Source organism: Mus musculus, chromosome 10 (assembly GCF_000001635.26).
Source record: "Mus musculus strain C57BL/6J chromosome 10, GRCm38.p6 C57BL/6J".
In the NCBI taxonomy this organism is placed as follows: Eukaryota; Metazoa; Chordata; class Mammalia; order Rodentia; family Muridae; genus Mus; species Mus musculus.
The window spans coordinates 62,757,824-62,782,511 of NC_000076.6; the positions used below are offsets into that span (position 1 = coordinate 62,757,824).

A 24,688-nucleotide genomic window follows, 5' to 3' on the forward strand; every position below is an offset into this window, starting at 1 on the left:
GCAGAGAGACAGCCTAGGTGAGTAAAGGGCCTTGCTGCCAACCCCGACGACCAAAGTTTGATCCCCCAGATCCCCAGGTAGAAGAAAATCAACTCCAGTTTTCATCCTCTGACCTCTGGGTAAGCCCAATGGCATTTTCAATACCACGCAGAATAAATAAATACAAGAGTTTTTATAAAAAGAAAAATGACTAATTTTGGAGGGCACTTTACAGCAGGTAACACCTCTGCAGTATAAAATCTAACAATTGTCTCTAACTTTTTAAAAAGACTTCAAAAGCCATTGAAAAACCCATGGTTTTTCAATCACTTGCCATTGAAGCCTAAAGACTCAAGTTAGTATCCTTTGCCCACATCTTACCCCTTATCCCAAGGTGACAAAGAGCCAAATTGTAAAGTTCCCTGCCATTACATGCGCACAGGAATAACTTAAAAACAACAAACAAACAAAAAACCCACAACCACCAACAACTTTGCCCTTGAAAGACTGCTCAGCAGGTAACTGGTGTTGCTTTTGAAGAAGACCCAGATTTGTTTTTCCAACCCCCAACCATCTGTAACTTCTCCAGTGTCCTTTTCTCATCTCTGGGACAACACACACACATAAATGCAACAAAACACTCATCTGAATAAAAATAAAATAAGCCTTGCCCCCAGCGCAGCCTTTGTATAATTCTACAGCTGTCGGGATGGGAATGTCAACCAAAAAGGAAACAAGTATGTCACTCCTTCCCACTGCGAGAGCATCTACGCTGCTTTTGTACTTCACTAACTGCATAGACTTTTTTTTTTAAGGCAGGCTACTTTATAACTATTTGTCCTTTGTTTTTTCTTTTTTAATTTAATTTTATGTGTACCAGTGTTTGGCCTGTATGTCCAACAGTTAACTACATGTCTAGTGCTCTCTGAAGTGGAGAGGACAGTAAATCCTGTAATGAGTAGAGGAGGCCCTAAGTGAATATATATGTTTGACATGAGCAAGGCCTGTTAAGGACTCTGAGACCAATTGGCCTATGGTAAATCAGACAAACTGTTACTCATAAGGGCCGGGCATGCTCAAGAAGAGTGGCAAAGCTTTCTTTCCTTGTGAGTTCATGGATGAGTGTTTATGGATGACTGACCAGTATGTACAAAGACTAGCAACTAATGTTTCCTTCTTCTGGGACTGGTAAGCTACAGATCTCCTACCAGATTAGCCAAATTCTCTTCCTGTGTTGTAATTAATAACCATAAGGTTCCAGTTAGAAGACCCAATGTGATTGCAGGTTCTTTTTTTTTTTGTTTTGTTTTTTTGTTTTTTGAGACAGGGTTTCTCTGTATGGCCCTGGCTGTCCTGGAACTCACTTTATAGACCAGGCTGGCCTCAAACTCAGAAATCTGCCTGCCTCTGCCTCCCGAGTGCTGGGATTAAAGGCGTGCACCACCACGCCCAGCTGTAGGATATTTGTATACATATATGTCCTTAATTCCCTTGCAACTGCTAACCACTGAAGTCATAGAATATGCAGCAGGGTGCCCTGGAACTGGAGTTAGGGATAATCATGACCCATCATATTGGTGCTGGGAACTGAGCCTAGGTCCTGTGCTAACACAGAAAATGTTCTTCTTAATCACTGAGCTATCCCTCCAGTCCTCTGCCCACCCCTTCCACTTTTTAATAAGGAAAGGTCTCACAGTATCCCAGGTTGGTCTCAGTTCTAGGATCTTGTAGCTCATAGAGTACTCAATTCAGACTGGCCTGAGCTTATAAAACAAGACATGTCTTTAAAAAAAGCTGCTCTTACTCTTACGGTCTCTCTTTTCTCCCCTCTCTTTATCTTCTCTCCTCTCTCCTTTCTCTTTGTCTTCTCCTCTCCTCTCTCTTTCTCTCTAGCCTTTCCTCCCTCTCTCTCTCTCTCTCCCTTCTCACCCCTCCATTTCTATAATGAAGCTCTTAAACCATTAAAAAGAAAAGTTTGTATATTACTTTAAATTATAACTCAAGGGGCTGGCGAGATGGCTCAGAGGTTAGGAGCACTGACTGCTCTTCCAGAGGTCCTGAGTTCAATTCCCAGCAACCACATGGTGGCTCACAACCACCTGTAATGAGATCTGATGCCCTCTTTGGGTGTGTCTGAAGACAGCAGTGTACTTATATATACACTAAATATAAAAAAAAACTTTTTTAAAAATTTAACTAAAAATTATACACATATAGTTTGAGTTACATCTTCCAAGAGCATCCTCTAAAACAACATTGGTAACATTCCAGTATGCAAATGGACTACATACCTCTTTATCATCCTCAGACTTCTTATCATCCTCATCTTCCTCTTCCTTTTCAGACTTCTCTAATTCCTTCTGCTCTTCTTTTTGTTCTTCTATTTTAAGCTGCTTTGTTAGGCGAGCTATTAACTGCGATTTTAGTCCTTTGGAACTGAGAGCTCGACTTTCTAATTCTTTTCGGAGATCATTTACCTAAATATATGGAGCATAAAAACACAGAAGAAAAAAGTAGGACATTAAAAAATATATACATATATATTTTTGTCTGTTTCTCAAAAGTTTCGAATTCAGGGCTGGAGAGATGGCTCGGTGGTTAAGAGCACTGACTGCTCTCCCAGAAGTCCTGAGTTCAAATCCCAGCAACCACATGGTGGCTCACAACCATCTGTAATGGGATCTGATGCCCTCTTCTAGTGTGTCTGAAGACAGCTACAGTGTAGTCATGAATAAAATAAATAATAACTCTTTAAAAAAACATTTGTACAAAAAAAAAAAGCCGGGCGTGGTGGCGCACACCTTTAATCCTAGGATCCCTGAGTTCGAGGCCAGCCTGGTCTACAAAGTGAGCTCCAGGACAACCAGGGCTATACAGAGAAACCCTGTCTCGAAAAATCAAAGAAAAAAAAAATTGTGAATTCAAGATTAGTGTGGTCCACACAGGGACACTGTACATTAGTACAAGATTAGTGCAATCCAGGGCTATATGCACTGGGACTCTATTTCACAAAGCCAAGTTCAGTGTTAAGAGACGCTATTCACAGTGCTTCTGAGAATACAAAAGAATGCAAAGCCTGTTCTTGTGTGTGTACACTAATGCACATTTGCCATGGCACAGGTAAGAGGACAACCTTCCAGGAGCTAGTTCCTGCCTTTAGCAGGCTGTGGCGGGTCTATTGCTTCGGCTGCTCTCCTAGATGCCACCACACTTGGTGTTTCACTTGTGTTTCTGGAAAGTGTGAGGCGTGAACAGCAGCGGCTCTACCCATTGAGCAATCTCCCTGACTCTTCCTTTGTACTAAGACAGCCTGTGGCCTAGGCTGCTCAAACTGGCTTATGTGGCAGGGCCAGATCTTGAACTCTCCAGATCGTTCTGTTTTACCTCCCAAGTATTTCAATTACAGAACAAATCAGCAAACCTGGATGTAAAACACGTTTTATTTTTATTTCTGAATATGTGTATATGTCTGTACACACAAGTGTGTTGGCCCATTAAGGCCACAGGTATCAGGTCCACATGGAATTAAAGTTACAAGAAGCTCTGAGCTTTCCCATGTGAATGCAGGGGAACTCTAAAAAGGCAGTATCCACTCTTACGTACCTAGCCATCTCTTGAGGTCCCTAAACAAGTTTTAAAATGCTTAAGAACATTTAAGCCAGGTAAGTATCCCAGTTTAAAAAATAACAGTGTAAGAATTTGTCTTAAAGGAAAGGGAAGAAATATGTAATTTTTTATATATGTATTTTGCCAAGTGCTATGACCACCCACCAAAACAGTAAAATAACTTAATGTTTAATAAAGAATAAATATTTTTTAACAAAACACAGAATCTATACTAACTAGAATGTGAAGTTTAAAAATAATTATACTGGGTCTCTTTCCGCCATCTTGGCGCTTGTGGAGGCCTGCTGGGAATGGGAACAGGACTTCTAAAAGCAAGTCTGTCTGGAAGGAAGGCTGTGGTGCAAGGCCATTTTTGCTGGCTACAAGCGAGGTCTATGGAACCAAAGAGAGGCACAAGGCTGTTCTTAAAATTGAAGGCACGAGATGAAACGGAGTTCTGCTTATGTGATTATGTGTATAAAGAGATGTGCTTATGTGTATAAAGCAAGTGACTCCTGAGGCAAACCAAACAAAACCAGAGCGATCTGGGGAAAAGTAACTCGGCCCAAGCAAACAGTGGTGTGGTTCCAAATTCTGAAGCAACCTTCCTGCAAAGACCATTGGACACAGAATCCGTGTGATGCTGTTCCCACCCCGGATTTAAACTAATGGAGAGTTAAATAAATAAAAGTGGATTTGTAAAAAAATTAAAAATAAATAAAAATGATTACACTGGTCTGGGTATGGTGGCCATGCTTCTAAACCCAGCACTGGGAAGGCAGAGGCAGGTGGATTTCTGAGTTCAGAGGCAAGTGAAGTTTAAGGCTAATGAGATTTACACAGCTAGACCAGAGTTACACAGGGAAACCCTGTCTCAAAACCACAGACCTGACACAAATAAGCACTAGTCCAGATCTACTGCACAGACACAGTCTCTCAGCTACCTGAATCAAGGGTTTACAGTCTTTCTTTCCCAGTTTAGTAATGTGCTTACCTACATTTTACTTTAAAAATTATTATAAAAATCAGATTTACCATTGGGTAGTGACCTACACCTTTAATCCCAGCATGTGGAAGGCAGAGGCAGATGGATCTCTGAGTTTGAGGTCGTCCTAGTCTACAAAGCAAGTATTAGAATAGCAAGGACTACTACAGAGAAACCCTGACCTAAAAAAAAAAAAAACATATAAAATAAATGAGATTTACCTTCTGCTTGTTTGTTTGAAGACAGGATTTCTTCTGTGTAGTGCTGGCTGTTCTGGAACTAGCTCTGTTCACCAGACTGGCCTAGAATTCTGAGATCTGCCTGCCTCTGCATCCTAAGTGCTGGGATTAAAGGTGTACACCACTAATGCCTACCTTTTTCCTATGTCTCTTCTATTCTCCTTAAATTTAGGTTATTTAGCCATAGAAATTCTATAGTTCTAGTCACTTCCCAAACCAGAAAACAGCACTATCAACATAGTTGTACTGGAGGCACTGAGACACTGCACCTGAACTACATAGGCACTTTAATTTATATATGTACAAACACAAGACATCAGAGTTAAAGACAACCAGAAAACTTGACTTTGAATGCCCAAACCTTTTTCATTTTATATTTATTCATCTATTTGTTTGATTTTTGAGACAAGGTTTTTTTTCTGTGTAGATCCTCTCTCCCCCAATCTGTCTTAAAACTAGCTCTGAAACTCAGAGATCTGCCTGTTTCTGTCTCTCAAGCACTAGGATTAAAGGTGTGTGCCACCATGCCCTACACTGCAGACCTTTTACAGACAAGGTCTCCCTCTAAAGGCTAGGCTAGCCTAGAACTCACTCTCCTGAAATGCATGGCAATCCTCCTGCTGTTGCCCACTAAATCCTGACACGATGGATATAAACCATCACACCTATAAATCATCACATTACATTTCCCACTTCAAGTAATTATTTTCAGTCTCAATAAGTTTACTAATTTCTGTTCAGAAATTTAAAATTTTTACTTGTTATTGTGTGTATATACACAATATATATGTCTACATTTTCAGTTACCTTCATTGCCTTTGGATCAAGCTTAGACCAATGGGTAGGAGTGGCGATCTCTTTAACTTCACCATCATCCTTCTCTTCTTCATCCTAACATACAAAGTTGAGAACAACATTACTATTCTGAAACCTAGAAATACATAAGTAATTTATTTTTTAAAGTCTGTTGCTGATCTGTGCAAGGTCACAATGTTTCAGATTGTCTTCTCCTAAAGTTATTATTTAGGCAAGTCCACATCCATACATTCTACCACTTTTAACTGACCACAAAGACATCAGCCAATCAAAGCCAGATCTGTGAAACACAAAAGGGTGATAAATTACAACACAAAGGATATCGGGATACACAGACACTGCCGGTCTCCACTAACCACACAGTGTGTGATCTTGCCCCAATTTTCAAACCACCCAAAGACTGATTTAGGCAGACCTTTGAAATGTACCCAAGACGTTGCCACATAGCCTGAAATTTCAAAGCTCTCAGACTTGTGGTTGTCCAATTTCAAATATCCATGACTAGAACTGATGACCGTAAAAGAGAAAATTTTTATAATTTGAGAAAATGGCAAAATGTTTAAAATGGCTTAATACTGAATCTTGCTCAACAACTGGTGCCAGGTTCCAGCAAATAGACCTATGATAAAACAAACTTCTGTGCACTGTAAGCACAACTTCTGAGGTCTCAGCACTCTTAAATTTAAGTCAGCATAATAGACAGATTTTTATGAGAAAAGAAAATGCAACTATACTGCTGAAAGCTGGATTACCAGTCGCTGTTACCAGTTATGTTCCTCCATGTGTGTCTGTTATGTAGTGTGTGGTGTGCATTTGTGCCTGTGTTCCTGTGCCTGTGAGAAGCGGAAATAGAAAAAGGGATTAGCGTTCAGTGCCTGTTCTCCATCAGCCTTCTTGCGTTCACCCTGAAGCTTCTCGACCAGCTGCTGCTTGTATCCTCGGGAGAGGGTTTCCCACTCTGAGCGGGTGGGAAGGCAATGCCAAACATCCGGGAAAAATAAAACCACTGTCTCCACATGAGCTGGAACTGTACGCCCCTTGTGGGTCTCCTCAGGGCGATGGTAGCGAATCTCTGCAAAACGGTACCTGTTGCAAGGGAAGAAGCATGTTGGAAAAAAAATTCTACAATACATTTTAAAGACCCTAGTTCACTTGTAGCACATCAAGTAAAGAAATTTTGCTGCAAGAACTTGAGGTTGGTCTAAAGAAAAAAAAATTATAGAAGCCATAGTTCCTCTTTTGGTACATTTGGATAATAGTTTATTGGTTAAAAGAATACATTTCCACAAAGAATTTTCTGATATGTTTACAGAGCTACCCATATTTTATAGAATACCTGAAGAAGCTGGAAAGCTGTTCAGATTTCATGTGCTAAAAAAAGAATATTCTTAATTAAATTGTAAGAAAAACACTAAAATACACAGGACAAATAAGCCTCAAGAGAAAATATGGCTGAACAAAAATAATCAGCAACTACATCACTTTATAACACAGGAATTATAATGAAATGAAGTTCTCTCTGGACGATCTTCTCCAGCTATACATGAAATGAAAAGTATTTTCAACATACATCCAATTTCCAAAGTACAGCATAATGAAACATTTAAAACTTCAGTGTATTTTGATTAGTTCTTAAAGCCCCTTCCCCCAAACATTTTGGCACCAAACAAACTTTTGCTACAAATGGGGATTTTTCCTTTGAGATTTCCTGCATGACCAGTGTTGATAAAATAAGGAAAGGGGAAAGGCTGATTGACAAGAACAGCTACATAAACTATTAGAAGACCATTCCTAATCGAGAAATGAATTGGTACTTACCACTGTGTGCATACACTTAGATCAATGCCTGTCAGAGCCTTACAACAACGAATGGCAGTTTTAATCAACACAGAGGGATCTTTTTCTGGGTTTGGTCCATCCAGCGAAGGAGACCAGTGGCCTCCAATGGCCATGGCTTCATCCTTGCCTTTCATTCCCACTAGAAACTAATTCAAAACAAAGAATCATTTATATATATATATATATAAAACACAGCCCATCAAATTATAATAGATACTTAGAAAACCAGGAAGGTACAAACCTTCCCAATACCACTTTTACTACCTCTGATATCTGTCAGTCAAGGAAGAGTTCAGTTCATTATGTTCCACACTGCATTTCAGCAATGGAATAGGATTTACACATCATAACTCATCCTCTAAAATACTCCATCAGCTAAGAGTTCTTTTAAAGAAGCAAGCTATGAGTAAATACAAACTTCAAAAGCATCCAAAAGATTTTACTAGGCTGTAAGTATACATGATCAAATTCATAGCTCAACAAGAAACACATGAATAAAATACAGCCACATTCTATAACAGGAAAAGCATCTTTAGTTAAATAAAAGTAGACATAATATTATGCAACTAACTTGTTTTGAGTTATTTTGTAAACACATTAAGAACTACAATAAGTAAATATACAACTAAAATCAAAATAAACATTTTGTTTTACCTTAACAAGTCTAGCAGGATGCTGAAAACCATCACGAAGGTCTTGTGGGTCTTCAGCAAGAGCACATGACTTATGATACAAGTCTTCCATACTAGGGCTAGCCATCAGCATTACCTATTATAGTCAAATAATTCAATCCTGTCAAAAGTCTAAAGTAATGTGAAAAAAATGAGTACTACTAACATTACATATTTTTTCCTTAAAAATGGAATATAAAATGCTACAGAAAAATACAGTATTAGATGCCTCATTAGCCAATTGCCAGAAACAATTATCAGATCAATCTTTTAAAGCAGAAGCAAACTCTCTAAGCAGTATGCCGAAAGCTACCTAGGAGGAGTGTTTAGCACACTGACCAGCATTAAGTTCTATCCAGGTCTATAGGAAGTCATATGACCCACATATGACCCACAACACTTACTTGTTAATATTTTTGAAGTTAAAATGACAAAAATAGCCATTGTTTATAGATTAAAAATTAAAGAGGTTAAAATAAAATTGTTAAATAGCTAAGACAAAAATCAGGCAATTTGAGTCTTTTATCTAGCAAACATTTCCAAAGGATCGCTCTGAATGCTATGATAGTCCAAACGTGGGTCACAGCAGAATACAAACCTTTGCACTGTACAGGTGGTCAGCATCAGGTGGATCAAGAACAGCCATATTTTTTTCTAAGGACTCTACTTCTCGGTGCATCACATAAAAATTGCAGTAATTTCCCAGTTGAAATGGTCTTGACAAAGGGAAAGCATCCACCCATGTAAACTGAGCATCAAAAAAGTCACTAGGAATATATAAGTTCTGATAACGGCGCCTTAGTTCCATCATGTCACAACTGGGACTGAAAAGCAGACACAGATAGTGAATAAACAGCCTTCAGACAAAAGGCTATGCATGTACTCACACACTTCCAAAGCTACATACAACTTGACAGTAAAACCCAACAGATTCAAGTCTGCACTGCTGAATAAATGATATCTAAATCTCATTCTTACCTCTGTAGTTTTTTGTGTATAGCTCCTAACTCCTTAGAGAAAACCCTTTAAAATTAACTACAAACCCAACTCGAGAGAAAACCTCGAATAGTTTTTCTCCCGTGGCTGGAAGTATGTATACTTAAAAAAAAATTTACAGTTTATAAAACAAACTGTACACAAAGAAGTGATGGCAGGCACTAAGTATTTGAATGACTTTCTCACATTTATGCTACATAGAAAAATATAATTTTATTATATGGTAAGAGCCTAGATTCAACATACTTAAATTTAAAAATTCCTAAGAGACAGGTGTGATGGCATGTAAATCCAAGCACTCCAGAGATAGAGGCAGGAAGAAGTCTTTGAGTTCATGGCAAATTCAGGTGAAAGCAAAATTCAAATTAGCTCTAGATTATCTTTAACTTCAACACTTCAACATGAAGATTTATATCTATACCAGATTACTTTGCAGATACGGACATGTTTCTTGCTTTTGAAAAATGTGTCTGTCTGTCTATCTGTCTATGTTGTGCTCCAGGATGAACTCACAGTGCCCAAGGAGAAGGTCAGAGAGAGCATCACCGCCTGAAGGGAATAGTTCTAGTGGTTTGAACTAGAATAGCTCCTATTGGCACATAGATTTGAATGTTTGGACTGCAGCTAGTGGAACTGTTTGCAGAGGATTAGAAGGTGTGCTCTTGTTGGAGGAGGTCTATCACTGGGGGAGGGCTTTGAGGTTCCAAAGGCACGGGATATTTCCAATTAACTATCTCTGCTTTGTGCTTGTGGATAAGTCACTTCTACAGAGCAATGCCTGCCTGCTGGATGCCATGATGATCACAGAGGATACCATAGTATCCTCTGGAATTATAAGCCCCAAATTAAATACATTCTTTATAAGTTACAGTGATGTCTCTTCTCTGCAATAGAAAAATAATTAAAACCCTGTAGTGGTGGCACACAGTTTTCATCCCAGCACCCAGGAGGCTGAGACAGGCAGATATGAGTTTGAAGACAGCCTGGTCTACAGAGCAAGTTCCAGGACAGCCAAGGCTACACAGAGAAACCCCATCTTGAAAAACCAAAACGAGAGAGACCACCATCACTTTCCTACCAAAATAAGAACAGAAGGTATATACACGTCAACCATTTGCTGCCACAGATCTAATACCACTGCCCATGAAACTCCACTGTGAGAGGAACAGAAATATGGAAACTGTATCAAAGTTTTTTGTTTTTGACATCTTTAAGTCTTGTCTATCTATGTGCACCATGTGCACACAGGACAGGAAAAGGGTACAGGGCTCCTGAAACAGGATATGAGAAATTCAACGTGGGTCCTGGGAACTGAATCCAGTCTCTATGGAAGAGCAGCCAGTGCTCTTAACCACTGAGCCATCTCTCCAGACCCCTGGAAATTTATATAAGGATAATAAAATAAAATTTAGAAAGTCCAACTTATAAAGAGCTAGGCAGCTATTCTATCAGCAACTTTTTAGAGAAAAACACTTAATTTTATCCACAGATAAATAGAATAAAGGTTTCTCCATGTAGCAATACTTTGAAGGCTGGGAACTATTTTTGGTTCCCTTCAGGTTTCTCTGAAATATTCCAACTATATACTTAACTTAAGCATAAAAAAAGTACACTAATATATACATTTTATATGGCTTAGAAAATGTGGCCTGTGTTGAGTTTACTATTGTTCGTTTATAATGTGTTTTTATACAGGCAGCTATACAGAAATAATTTTTTGTGTATGTCTCTATTTTTGAAATATATTTTTTAACCTGATGTTACAGGCTTTTTCCTAATTTAACAAAGCTATTCAACTATCCCGTTAATATTAAAAAGCAAAAACAAAACTACCCACTAATGCCAGGCAATGTGGCGCACGCCTTTAATCCTAGCACTTGGGAGGCAGAGGCAGGCGGATTTCTGAGTTCGAGGACAGCCTGGTCTAAAGAGTGAGTTCCAAGAAAGCCAAGGCTACACAGAGAAACCCTATCTCGAAAAAACAAACAAACAAACAAACAAAAAAAACCCACTAATATAACCTAACAATACTTGCTGATTGACCAAAACTATATAATATCACAAGATAAAGTTTTCTGTCAAGTAGCAAATACTAGTTTCTTTTTTTCTTTTCTTTTTTTTTTTTTTTAAAGTATAAAATGAAGTTTATTTGGGGTGAGAAGGGAGTGGAAGCAGAGAAAGAAAGGGGAGAAAGAAGGGCAAGAGAGGAGAGTGAAAGGGAAGAGGCCAGACAGGGAACAGGTAAAGAGGTGGGGGGAAGAGGGGGGGGGAAGAAGGGGAGAAGGGGCAAATACTAGTTTCTTAATGGAGAACTTAATTTACAGAAAATACAACATTTAACAGGCTAGTATCATGAATATTCATATTATTGTTTTTTAAAATGTAGAAATATGCTCAGGACACAGAAAAAAACATGACTATTTGTACAAACACTACACAGTCTTAAAATTGTTTTTCCATTTCTATTGTAAATCTGCGCTTTTTTTCATTTAAATTTTGTATATATTCTTTTTTTTAAAGATTTATTTATTTATTATATGTAAGTACACTGTAGCTGTCTTCAGACACACACCAGAACAGAAGAGGGCATCAGATCTCATTATAGATGGTTGTAAGCCACAATGTGGTTGCTGGAATCTGAACTCAAGACCTTCGAATGCAGTCAGTGCTCTTAACTGCTGAGCCAGCTCTCTAGCCCACATTTACATTTTTAACACAGGGTCTCTCTATGTAGTGCTGTTTGTTCTACAACTTGCTATGCAGGGCCACCTGGTCTCCGACTCACAGAGATACCCATCTCTGCCCTACCAAGTTCTGTTATTTAAAGGCATGTTCCACACATTTGTCTCATTTCTTTTTTTTTTTTTTGGTTTTTCGAGACAGGGTTTCTCTGTATAGCCCTGGCTGTCCTGGAACTCACTCTGTAGACCAGGCTGGCCTCAAACTCAGAAATCCGCCTGTCTCTGCCTCCCGAGTGCTGGGATTAAAGGCATGCACCACCACACCCAGCTCATTTCTTTTTTCTAAGTGTTAATCTATCATCAGTGTGCCACACTGTTCACCACCAAGAATTACAGAGGATCTGTAACTATTATATAATAGGTTAAGTGCTGTAGACATTTAACTCAACTTCATAGTAATTCTATAAATTAGCATGAGGTTTTTTTGTTTGTTTTTTTTAAAGATTTATTTATTTATTATATGTAAATAGCTGTCTTCAGAAGAGGGCGTCAGATCTCGTTACAGATGGCTGTGAGCCACCATGTGGTTGCTGGGATTTGAACTCCGGACCTTTGGAAGAGCAGTCAGGTGCTATTACCCACTGAGCCATCTCACCAGCCCTAGCATGAGGTTTTATATGAAGCTAAGACATTTACTAAAGACACAAACAAGTAAATCACAGAAGTACATCAAGGTCAATGTTTCTATATCTCACTCTCCTGCCAGTTAATCTTAAAACAAAAGTATTAGTGCTCAATATACAATTAGCAAATTTAAAGTTATCAGTAAATCCTGATTCTAAATGACTCTAAGGAAAATTTTCATTACAAAGGAAAGTTCTCTAGAAGTTTGCTTATTTGCTTATTGGTTAGTTGGTTTTGGTACTGGAATTGAACCTACAACTTCCCTAGTAGGCAAGCAAGCACTCTTGTTCAAGGCTATATCCTAAACCAATAGGTCCTTCTTTTAAGTAGCTGCTAACCTAAATGTGTAATCAAAAATAATTCTCCTTATATAAGGAACAAAATTCCAAATTCAAACTGCATTTCCACCCTCAAATAAATAGCTCAAACTGTTACTAAGTAACTTTAAAAGGAAAAAAAAATTGCACTTCTATTCTAAACAAAACTCTAGCACTAATAATGAAATTTAAAAGACAAAGAACATGGAAAAACTTACCAATCTAAAGAAAACTTTGAAAACTGCACTGTGTACCGTGGAACGACACGACGGACTCTCCGAGGGGAGCGCTCTCTTTCTCTCCGGGGTGACCTCTCCCGGGAACGTTTCCTCTGAGGTGATCTTTCTCTAGATCTGCGTCTTTCTCTGTCCCTTTCACGACTTAAAGCAAGGATTTCTAAAATTAATCTGGGCCATCAGAGTGGCTCCACAGGTACAGGTGCTGCTACCAAGGCTGACAACCTGAGTTTCATTCCCAGAACCCACATAGCAGGAGAGAACAGACTCCTCCACGTTTGCCTCTGGCCTTCACATAGACACCATGGCATGTACACAAACAAAATTAAATGAGTAAAAAAAATTTGTTAATATTTACTGGTATTATGAAATGGTTCTTGCCAGGCATAGTGTTGTACATTTTTAATCACAGCACTCGGGAAAGACAGGCAAGTCCATCTAGTAGATACGAGGCGGTCCAAGCCTATGTAGTTAGACACAAGAAGTAAATAGTTTTGGTTTTTTTTTTTTTAGATTTATTTATTTATTATATATATGTAAGTACACTGTTGCTGTCTTCAGACACTCCAGGAGAAGCATCAGATCTCATTACGGATGGTTGTGAGCCACCATGTGGTTGCTGGGATTTGAACTCAGGACCTTCAGAAGAGCAGTCAGTGCTCTTAACCACTGAGCCATCTCTCCAGCCCGTAAGTAGTTCTTTTAACTCTTTCTTTCCTTTGCTTATTTTTGCCAGACTTTGTATGTGTATATACATATGTACACACACACACACACACACACACACACACACACACACACACACACACAGACCAGGCTGGATCAGAACAACTTCTGACTCTGAATTATTTTTTATTTTATGTATCTGAGTGTTTTGTCTGTATGTGTGTCTGTTCACCTCATGCATGCCTAAGAAAGGCAGAGGAGAGCATCAGAAAACCCAGAATTAGTGTCACAGATGGTTATCTGCTACCAATGGGTGCTGGGAAGTAAACCTGGGTCCTCGGAGGTGCTCTTACCTCTAAGCTATTTTTCCAGCCCACCACATTGCCTTAAAACATACCTTCGGTCATCTTTTCTATTAGGTACTTGATCCCCTCTGTCGTTTCTTCCTGAAAATCGTGATGGTGGATCTAATCTCCGCGCAGGTTGTGGCTGTGACACTATTCGGACAGGAGGCTGCAATAAACCAGCTTCAAAAACCGCCAAAGAAAAAAACAAGAAAATCTGTTAAACTAAGCTCAAAAAACATTGCACAACTAAGTAACATAAATATGAACAAATAGGATTCACCTAAGATTTCTTTTTTCCAAATTAACAAAATACAGTTATTTTTTTAAAAAGATAAGTGTTGTTTGGAGATTTCTTCCTGGTAATAAAAACTAAAATTTCGGGCTGGTGAGATGGCTCAGTGGGTAAGAGCACCCGACTATTCTTCCGAAGGTCCGGAGTTCAAATCCCAGCAACCACATGTTGGCTCACAACCATCCGTAACGAGATCTGACTCCCTCTTCTGGAGTGTCTGAAGACAGCTACAGTGTACTTACATATAATCAATAAATAAATCTTAAAAAAAAAACAAAAACAAAAAAACTAAAATTTCCATTTTAAAATAGTATATCTATTTTTCCACAGGAAAATAAAAGTGAACCTCTTTGCTACAATGGAAGCAAAATAAAGAAAAATCTGTATTTAAAAAGTATAATGTGTATTAAAGTTGTTCTCTGCCAGTTAAATAGTTTATGCCTTTAATCTCAGAGAGACAGAAATAGGTAGATCTCTGTAAATTCAAATCCAGTCTGATCTATATAATAAGCTACAGGACAGCCAAGGTTCCAATCTGAGATTTTGTCTCAAGTTAAAAAAAAAAAAAAAATTGGGGGCTGGTGAGATGGCTCAGTGGGTAAGAGCACCCGACTGCTCTTCCGAAGGTCCAGAGTTCAAATCCCAGCAACCACATGGTGGCTCACAACCATCTGTAATGAGATCTGACTCACTCTTCTGGTGTGTCTGAAGACAGCTACAGTGTACTTACATATAATAAATAAATAAATAAATCTTTAAAAAAAAATTAACAGTAGAATTCTAAGGAAATTCTCTTACAAACAAAATTGCTTTTGGCTGCTAAGTCTAGAACCATCAATAATAAATGTAATCAATCAGTGGAAAGGGGAGAAAGACCAAAAGCTTGCTGGTCTTGTGTCATTACAACTAGAGAGTGTGTGTGTTGTGTGTGTTTATTTGTGTGTGTGTACAGGTGCCCATGGAGGCTAGAAGAAGGTACACTGGATCCCTACTATGGAACCAGCATATAATGCTAGGAACCAAGACCAGGTCCTCTGCAAGAGGACCTGTATAGCCCTGGCTGTTCTGGAACTCACTTTGTAGACCAGGCTGGCCTCGAACTCAGAAATCCGCCTGCCTCTGCCTCCTGAGTGCTGGGATTAAAGGCGTGCACCAACACTGGCCCGGCTGTTTTTGTTTCTTTTTACATGAGGTCTTCCTATGCATGCCTGGATAGCATCAATGTCATGGAGATCTGCCAGCCTCTGCTTCCTAAGTGCTGGGATTAGGCATGTACACCACCACCCAGCTTCTTTCTTTTTAATATCAGTGGTACCCCAGGGTCATATAGAAGATATAGTAAAGTCTTAACTTCATCACTCTTATGCAGTAGCTTGTTTAAGGAACAAGTACACAAAGGGCTGAGCATATAGTTCAGTGGTAGAGTGCTTGTCTAGTATCCATATGGCCCTGATGCTGGTGCCCAGGACTACCATTCTCTACACTATCCTCTACCCCACTAAACTCAGCAGCAGCAATTGCAAAAATCAATTGAGTATAAAATGATCAACACCTTAAAACGTAAGAGAGCACCATGATAAGGAAAAAGGACAGGAAGAAGGAAAAAGAATCTCGTTGCCAACACTGGAGAACACGAACACAGAAACTCCCTATTCTAGAGTTAGTAAAAAAGTCTATACCCTAAAAAATAACAACAGGTATTCCTTGACAGAGGAAATGTACATAATTTTTTAACAAAATAGAATCGCCTAAAGGAAGTTGGCAAGCATGTTTTGCAAATGACCAGGTCACAGATACTCAGAGAGGTAGAGGTGTGTATATGTGTTTTTGTGTGTGTGTGTGTGTGTGTGTGTGTGTGTGTGTGTGTGTGTGAGTGAGAGAGAGAGGGGGAGGGGAGAGAGAGCGCACTTTTAAAATGTAAACTCCATTTTTATCTTAAGCAAACTGTGGGCTCAAATTCTAGCCTACAATTTGCCAACACCTGATATATACACACTAAATCAATGAGTACTATGGAATAAGATAGGCAGAGAATATTAAAATACCATTGGGGTATTATTGATTTACAGGAAGAAAAGGGATTCAGTTAAACCAGAGAAATCTATGGCTATTGATGATAATCAAATCCAGCATCAGTAACACTGGAGAACTGAAAGCATCTAACATAACAACTCAGCATAAATTACAAAGCACTGGCCATAACCAATTCTAGCCAAAGCATTTAGACTTATGCCTCAATTTCTAAGACAAAGGAACAAAGTAAAAATCACACAAAGAATCAAAACAAAACAACATTCCAAAAGAATACATAAGAGGTATTGAAGAAATTCAAAATAAATAAATATAAATTTTTAAAAATTCTGGTGTAGCAGAACATGCCCATAATCCCAGCCATTGGAGAAGTAGAGGCAGAAGGATCTAGAATTCAAAATTATGCTTGGCTACAAAGTAAATTCAAGGCCAGCCTGGGCGATATGAAACCCATCTTAAATAACAAAAGGTAGACAACAATAAAAACCATGGGGCATCATAGGGCAAGTGACATGACTCAGCAAGTGGGTGGCCTACTAGACACACAAGCTACTAGAATCTTAAAAAGGTACGAGAAAAATAAAAACTCTTCTGCAAAGTTACCCTCTGACCTACACATGTGGACTATTGGCAAATATGTCTACACTCAGTACAAACAGTACAGAGGGAGCCGGCGAGACAGCTTATGGTGGAGAGCACTGGCTGCACTTCCAGAGGTCCTGAGTTCAATTCTCAGCAACCACATGGTGGCCCATGACCATCTATAAAGGGATCTGATGCCCTCCTCTGGCATGCAAACATATATACATACATACATACATACATACATAGCACTCATTTTTTTAAAACTTAATTAACTAAAATAAATAATAACCAGGGAGCTGGGGAGATGGATTAGCAGTTAAGAGCACCACGGGCTTCCAGGACTCAATTTCAATTCCTAGCACTCATAAGGCAGCTCACATCTGTAACTCCAGTTCTAGGAGATCCAATACCTTCCTATGGCCTCTAAGGGCACTGGGTATGCACATGTTGCACAGACATAAAACAAAAATAAATCTAATGAACTTTCATATGACCCACTTATACAACTCTATGTACACACCCATGTTTATAGCTACACTACTCACAAGTCATAGGAAATAATGCTCACCAACAAACACGTAAAAATGTAGCATGTGTGTGTGTGTATGTATGTGTATGCATATATATATATATATATATATATATATATGTATGTATATATATATATACATATATATATATATATAAAATTTTATACAACCATAAAGGAAAAATGAAATCATGGTATGAGAAATAAATAACTGATCAATCAAAAATCATATGCCATTGAAAATGTGCAAAGATTAAAAACAACAAATACTGTATGGTTTTTCTCATATGCAGAAGCTCAATTTAAATGTGTGTATGTTTATATTGTATTTAACAAAAATATAAAAGATTGAGAGGAGAAAAAGGGAACTCTAGTGAAGATCGGACAATGAAATCCATGCAGGAGGACATCAGAAAGAGGGACTGAAGAATCATCTAGTGGTTGGGGGAGACCTCACAGAGGGCAGCTGGAAGAGCATGAGAATAATGTATGACACTTATGTATGCTGAGGCATACATAATTATCCATGTTATGAGTATATACTCCAAACATTAGAAAACAAAAAGAAAAACCACTCCAGGTTGCACTGGTTAGCATTCTTGTCAATTATCATCTTGGAAGAGGGGACTGCAGCGTCTCTAGCCAGGCAGTGAAGGCGCACGTCTTTAATCCCAGCACTTGGGAGGCAGAGGCAGGTGGATTTCTGAGTTCGAGGCCAGCCTGGTCTACAGAGGAGTTCCAGGACTATACAGAGCTATACAGAGAAACTCTGTCTCAGAAAAGCCAAAAAAGGAGCCATCTCCAGCAGAGTGCCCTGAAGGCAAGGCTGAGGCACTTTCTTGACTAATGACTGATGTTGGACAGAGCAGTCCACTGTGGGTGATGCCAGCACTGGGTAGGTAGTGCTGGGTGGTGTAAGAAGACAGCGAGCAAGCGTGGAGAGCAATTCAGCATTCCTCTGCAGGCTTTGCTCCACCTCCTGCTTCAGATCCTGCCCTGACGGCCCTAAATGATGGAATATAGTAAGCCAAGTAACCCTTTCCTCCGTAAGTTGGTCTTAGACAGTGTGTTATCACAGCTAGAAGGCAGAATGCAGGAGTTCTATTCGTGATATTTAAGCTTCCTTTCAGGCTTTCCTGCAGTCCATGATACCCTTGTAACAGAAGCATGTTCTTACTATAATAGCAGTTTAAACATCTACACATTGCATGGAAACTAGAAGCGAAGATACATTATGTTTAATACCTTTCTGCTGTGGCTGCTGTAATAAGGGCTGTGGCTGCGTCTGCAATAGTGGTGTAATAGAGGCAGCTGAGATCTGGGCCTGCAATAATGACTGGGGTTGGGGCTGTGCCTGAACACCAAACGTTGTCTGTGGCACAATCGGCTGAATAACAGCAGTCGGAGTCTTCAGTAAAGGTTGCGTTTGAGACTGATTCTAAAAACAAAACAAATAAAAAGACATTACATTGTAAAACTGAAAATCCAAGTATCAAGTGTCTAGAGTACCAAACTAAATTATGTACCTGATTTGGTAGTGTTTGAATTCTTTGTGCATTCCATTTAAAAGGCATATTAGGATTATAAGTTGCTTCAACCAATACTCTATCACCAACTTGGGGGGTTTTCCCTTTAACAGCACTGAAAAAAAGAAATACAGGTATAAGAGAGATTCTTCCAAGTTGATTTATATATAATTAAAGAGATCTTCCCACACAAAAAGATTTATACACCTGTTTCTTTGCTTTGCTTCTTTTCTTTTGGAAACAGGGTCTCTTTATGGAGCCTTGGCATGCCTAGAACTCACTATGTACATCGGCTGGCCTCACAAGAGATCTGACCAACTCTGCCTTTTGAAGGCTAGTGATCTTTAAAGTATATTGACACAACTGAAATGGAGCCTGGAAGGTGTATTCGTGTTTGCTTATTTATCTTTAAAGATTTTTTAGTTACTTGTGTATAAACATTATACCTGCATATAAATATACAGACCACACTCATGCCAGGCCCATGGAGATCAGAAGACTAGGATTGGTCCCTGGCACTAGAGTTACAGATGATTGGGAACCAGAGTACAGCTGATGGGAACTAGACATGGGTCTTCTGTAAGAATAGTGAGTGCTGCCAGGCGGTGGTGGCGCACACCTTTAATCCCAGCACTTAGGAGACAGAGGCAGATAGATTTCTGAGTTCAAGGCCAGATTGGTCTACAGAATGAGTTCCAGGACAGCCTGGGCTATACAGAGAAACCCTGTCTCAAAAACAAAAACAAAAGGATAGCGTGTAGCGCGTGCTTTAAACTGCTGAACCATCTCTGCAAGCACCTAAAGATTTATTTTTTAATTTTCTGTTATGGGTCTTATGGATATGTGCACATGAATTGATACCCTAAAAGTTAGAGGTATCAGATCCTCCTGGAGCTACAGGTACAGGTAGCTGTGACCCACCTAACATGGTGGCTGGAAACTCAACAGTAGTCCTTTGCAGGAGCTCGAAGTGCCCTTAACTGAAGAAAAAAAAAAAAAAAAAAAAAAAAAAGCCATCGCTCCAAGACTCTCCTAGACTCGTTGTTAAGCTGAATACGTTTCCCCTCTGCTTTATGTAAGCAAGAAGGATTCAAATACAGGAACAATTTGCCTTGTATTTTCTCAATGCTCCTCTATATACAGAACTGTCTTGCTGTAGTAGCATAAGGGTAAGGTTTTAGAGAGAAAATGGAAAAAAGGTGGCCCAACAACAAGAAAATCTTGGCCGGACATGGTGGCACACACCTTTAATCCCAGCACTTGGGAGGCAGAGAGGCACAGAGGCAGGCGGATTTCTGAGTTCGAGGCCAGCCTGGTCTACAAACTGAGTTCCAGGACAGCCAAGGCTACACAGAGAAACCCTGTCTCGAAAAACCAAAACAAACAAACGAAAAAAAAAAAAAACCAGGAAAATCTTGAACAATAAGTAGTTTCCCTTAACAAAGTACTGACTTCTTTATTAGTTCAATAAAACCACCTAAATGGGGGCTAGTGGGCCCAGCCTTATGCTGTGCAAGCTTATGGACCTGAGTCACATCACCAGAATCCACTTAAGCAGCTGAGCGTGGTGGTTCCACATGCCTAGAAGCACAGTGTTGTAAAGAGGAAAGCTAGAGGGATCACTGGGGTTTGGTGGCCACTAGCCTAGCTTCAGGGTCAGTGATACAGCCTGTTTCAAAAGCAGGGCCAAGGATGAGCGGTGGCACATGTCTTTAATCTCAGTACTCAGGAAACAGAGGCAGGCAGATCTCTTCTATGATGTCAAGTCCAGTTTAATGTCTGGTTAACCTACAGAGTTCCTGAACACCAAGGCTATTAAGTGAAATCCTGTTGCCAAAATAAAAAGTGATTGTGCAGGGCACACTAGTGTCTTCCTCTGTCCTCTGTTCATGCACTCCAAAAACTCCCTCATGTATAAATGAATAAATAACTTTAAAAAAAAAACATGCCTATATCCATCCTGCAACCACTACCACAAAAACTAGGAAGATAATAGAGACATAAGAAAAACGCTAAGAGCACTAAATTTTGTTTCAATAGCCCTGGCTGTCCTGGAACTCACTAGGTAGGCCAGGCTGGCCTCGAACTCAGAAATCCACCTGCCTCTGCCTCCAAAGTGCTGGGATTAAAGGCTTGCCCCACCACCACCCAGTTATGTCCACACCTTTATTCCTAGCATCCAGAAGGCTAAGGCAGAAGAGTATGAGTTCAAGGCCAGCCTGGTCTACATAGGTCAGTTTAGGTCAGCCATAGCTACATACTAAAACCCTGTATCAATAAAAAAATGAACAAACAAACAAACAAACAAACAACTAAACAAAACAACAACAAAACCTTACTGCCCTTTGGCTGGGCATGGTAGCAAGCACTTTAATCTCAGCATTCAGGAGGCAAAGGCAGATGGATTTCTGTGCATTTACTGTGAGCCTGGTCTATACACTAACTTCCAAGTCGGCTAGGACTATACAATGAGATCCTATCACAATACAACCACCTTAATTTTTAGAAGCAGGGAGAGGAGTCATTGTAAAGTATAGCAAGTAAAGTGAGGAGCCGAGTTTGGATCACAAGAACCTACATAAAACCTGGACATGGTGGCCAAACCTGTAATCACAGGATTGGGAGGGGAGTGACTGATTCCAGGAACTCAAAGGACAACCAGTCTATCAAAGATGGTGGATTCCAAGTGAGAAATCTTGTCATAAAATATATGATGGAGAAAAAAAATAAAGAACAAAGTCAACCTCTGGCCTGTACACACATGCTAAGGTAAGTATACCTTTTCTTGAAGGCATGCATGTGCATATACACAAATAAACACACAAAATTTAGAAAAAAATTATTAGTATTAATTACGTAAAAATCAATTTGGCTTTTTAAAAGGCTAATTCAACCCCCATCTTATTTGTTTGTTTGTTTTGACGCAAAAGTGTTTCTATAAAGCCCAACTGTTCTGGAACTATTGTAGATCAGGCTAGCCTACAAATCAGGGGTCCATCTGTGTCTTCAAGTATTGGGATTAAAGTGTACAAATGCTTTCATCTACCTCAATCTCAGTTTTATTCTAAGCCAGAACTTGAATGTTACTAGAGCTGTCACCTAACTGACAAAACATTTATTTGTTTGGTTGGTCTGGTTTGTCGAGACAGGGTTTCTCTGTATAGCCTTGGCTGTCCTGAAACTCACTTTGTAGACCAGGCTGGTCTCAGAAATCTGCCTGCCTCTGCCTCCCGAGGGCTGGGATTAAAGGTGTGCGCCACCATGCCCAGCTGGCAAAACATTTATAATTAAGAAGAAATTAGCACTTATTACCAAGCTTGAGGACTGAGGCTGATCCCTGAAACCCACATGACAGGAGAAAACCAACTCCCACCTTTAACCTCCCAAAGTATGTAAACCCCAAACTCCCAAACACATACACTACACAATGCAATTTTATCTACAAAGGGCCAAAGTACAAATATACAAGCATACTAACTTAAAATTAAATTATAATCTATAATTTTTGCCATGATTAAGAAAATGTTACTATATGTACATTACCAAACAACATCTAATAACTTGGGGGAAAAAAATCTAATGAGGTTTTTACCCAAGCTGAAAGAATACATCTTCATCCACAAATCCAAATGTATCATGTAGCTTTGTAACCACTCCTGTGAAAACACGCTGCTTCTGAGGTTGAGTTTGCTGTTGACTGGACCTTGGTGTTGGATATGATACAGTAATCTGTGCTGCAGGCTGAGGAGTCGACAGGCTAAGGCTTGTGGGCAATGCAACAGCTGGCTATCAAACAAAGCAATATTACATTAAGACCTGCAAATGACTGTAAACTCAGGTACTGTACTAATAAATGGCCCAAAACAAACAGAAAATCTCCCCCAAAAAATGGGAAAACAGACAAACAACTAGGCAAGTTGTGGATTGTTTATAATCTCAGTGCTGGAGAGGTGGAAGCAGGAAGCTACTCCTGGTTGATGACCAGACAGTCTAGCCTGCACTGACATCCTATTTAAAACAAAACAAAAACAGTAGATGGTACCCAAAGAATACCTGAGGTTGTCGCCTGCCCTCTCAAGCATGTGTATGTGTTTGCACACAAACTTACACACACATCTCAGATCCCCAGTATGGAGGCTCATGCCCATCATCCCAGCATATAGGAAGCTGAGGCAGCAGGCTCAATTGCCACAGGCTTGAGCAAGGAAAAATAATGTGACATCCTAACTCAAAGACTAACCAGCTAAACAATGTTTCCGGTAAAGGTCATAAATACTGTAAAACAACTGAGCATTTTTTAAATTTGACCAAAGTTACTGTCAAGAAACTTTAATTTCCTAAGGTGTAAATGCTCTCAGTCATGTTTGGCAGATACTGGTTCTAAGGAAAGAAACTTCCATAGCTTTCCCACTTGGAGAGTTGTGTTTGGAATTGAAAATGAGTCAGAGCTGTGGCTCAGCCTGATGTCACGAATTCAAGCCCTAGAACCAACACAGGAGAAAATTGACCTCTGATTTTGACATGCATCCAATCGTACACCACCACATACTTAAGTAAATAACTTTAAATTTTAAAAAGAAAATAAATTTAATTATTTGTCAATTTATGTTCTTGTTCTGTGGTGTGTGTTCAAATGTGTGTCAATCCTGATAATCAAATCTGGGGCCTCAAACACACTAAATGAGCACCCATAGTCAATTTAGGTTTTGCTTGTTTGCCTTATAAAATAGGAACTTCCTATGTAACCCAAATTGCTATCTAATCTGGGATGCCTTACCTGTTGCTGGGTCTATAGGTGTGTATCCCCAAGCTTGGCCCAATTATAATTCTTTAGTTAAGGAAGACAATTTGTCAATTGAAGTGTTCTTGGTGAGTTAGGGTTCTTTTGGTTTTTATTTTTTTCTTTTTGTTTTAGATAGGGTCTCACTTTGTAACTTGGGCTTGAAACGTACTATGTAGACTATGTTGGCCTTGAACCTGTCCCTGCCTCCCTAATGCTGAGACTGAAGGCATTCAAGTACATTATGAGATCTTTATTTTTTATTAATGTGTATGAGTATGTATCTGTATGTGCACATGTGTCCAATGTAGTCAAAAAAGTGCAACAGAGCACCTGGAGTGAGCTAGTTATAGGCAGCCTTGAGACATGGGTAATGGAAACTGACATGGGTCAGGCTCCTGGAACAGCAACAAGTTCCTCTTTTTTTTTTTTTTTTAAAGATTTATTTATTTATTATATTTAAGTACACTGTAGCTGTCTTCAGACACTCCAGAAGAGGGAGTCAGATCTTGTTACAGATGATTGTGAGCCACCATGTGGTTGCTGGGATTTGAACTTCGGACCTTCGGAAGAACAGTCGGGTGCTCTTACCCACTGAGCCATCTCACCAGCCCCAACAAGTTCCTCTTAATTGCATGCTCAGCCACTTCCCTAGCCTCGTATTCTTTAAAGAAAACAAAAAAAGTAACAGGTAACAGGGTCTGGGGAATAACTTAGCTGCCAGACATGAGTGATAGAGGAAAATGGTATGTTGTGCATGTATGACACCCACTCGAAATGTGATGGAGGCCAGAATTGCCTTTCTGTGTGTCCTCTAGTTAACTGACACAGATTTCCAGCACTTTATAAACCAAACATAGTGGAACATGACTCTAATCGCAGT

The 24,688-nt window shown here is 39.4% G+C and overlaps 1 protein-coding gene and 1 non-coding gene across 7 annotated transcripts in view; both read right to left on the reverse strand.

The window, feature by feature from the left end:
• Ccar1 (cell division cycle and apoptosis regulator 1) overlaps window positions 1–24,688 on the reverse strand; it is a 48,441-nt gene that overhangs the window by 13,896 nt on the left and 9,857 nt on the right. For 5 of the 6 annotated variants that reach the window (NM_026201.3, XM_006513996.4, XM_011243537.3 and 2 more), the window contains exons 6-16: window positions 22,618–22,811; window positions 19,026–19,140; window positions 18,745–18,937; window positions 14,113–14,242; window positions 13,032–13,193; window positions 8,734–8,959; window positions 8,119–8,232; window positions 7,444–7,610; window positions 6,501–6,711; window positions 5,617–5,700; window positions 2,271–2,456 (exon numbers count right to left, since the gene is read on the reverse strand). In NM_026201.3, the coding sequence (NP_080477.1) occupies window positions 2,271–2,456; window positions 5,617–5,700; window positions 6,501–6,711; window positions 7,444–7,610; window positions 8,119–8,232; window positions 8,734–8,959; window positions 13,032–13,193; window positions 14,113–14,242; window positions 18,745–18,937; window positions 19,026–19,140; window positions 22,618–22,811 (1,782 nt within the window). The remainder of the gene's footprint in view (window positions 1–2,270; window positions 2,457–5,616; window positions 5,701–6,500; window positions 6,712–7,443; window positions 7,611–8,118; window positions 8,233–8,733; window positions 8,960–13,031; window positions 13,194–14,112; window positions 14,243–18,744; window positions 18,938–19,025; window positions 19,141–22,617; window positions 22,812–24,688) is intronic. The other variant, XM_006513997.3, reaches the window with a different exon arrangement.
• Snord98 (small nucleolar RNA, C/D box 98) lies at window positions 7,756–7,783 on the reverse strand. The gene has a single exon (NR_028557.1). It is a non-coding gene; the product is annotated as a small nucleolar RNA, C/D box 98 (small nucleolar RNA).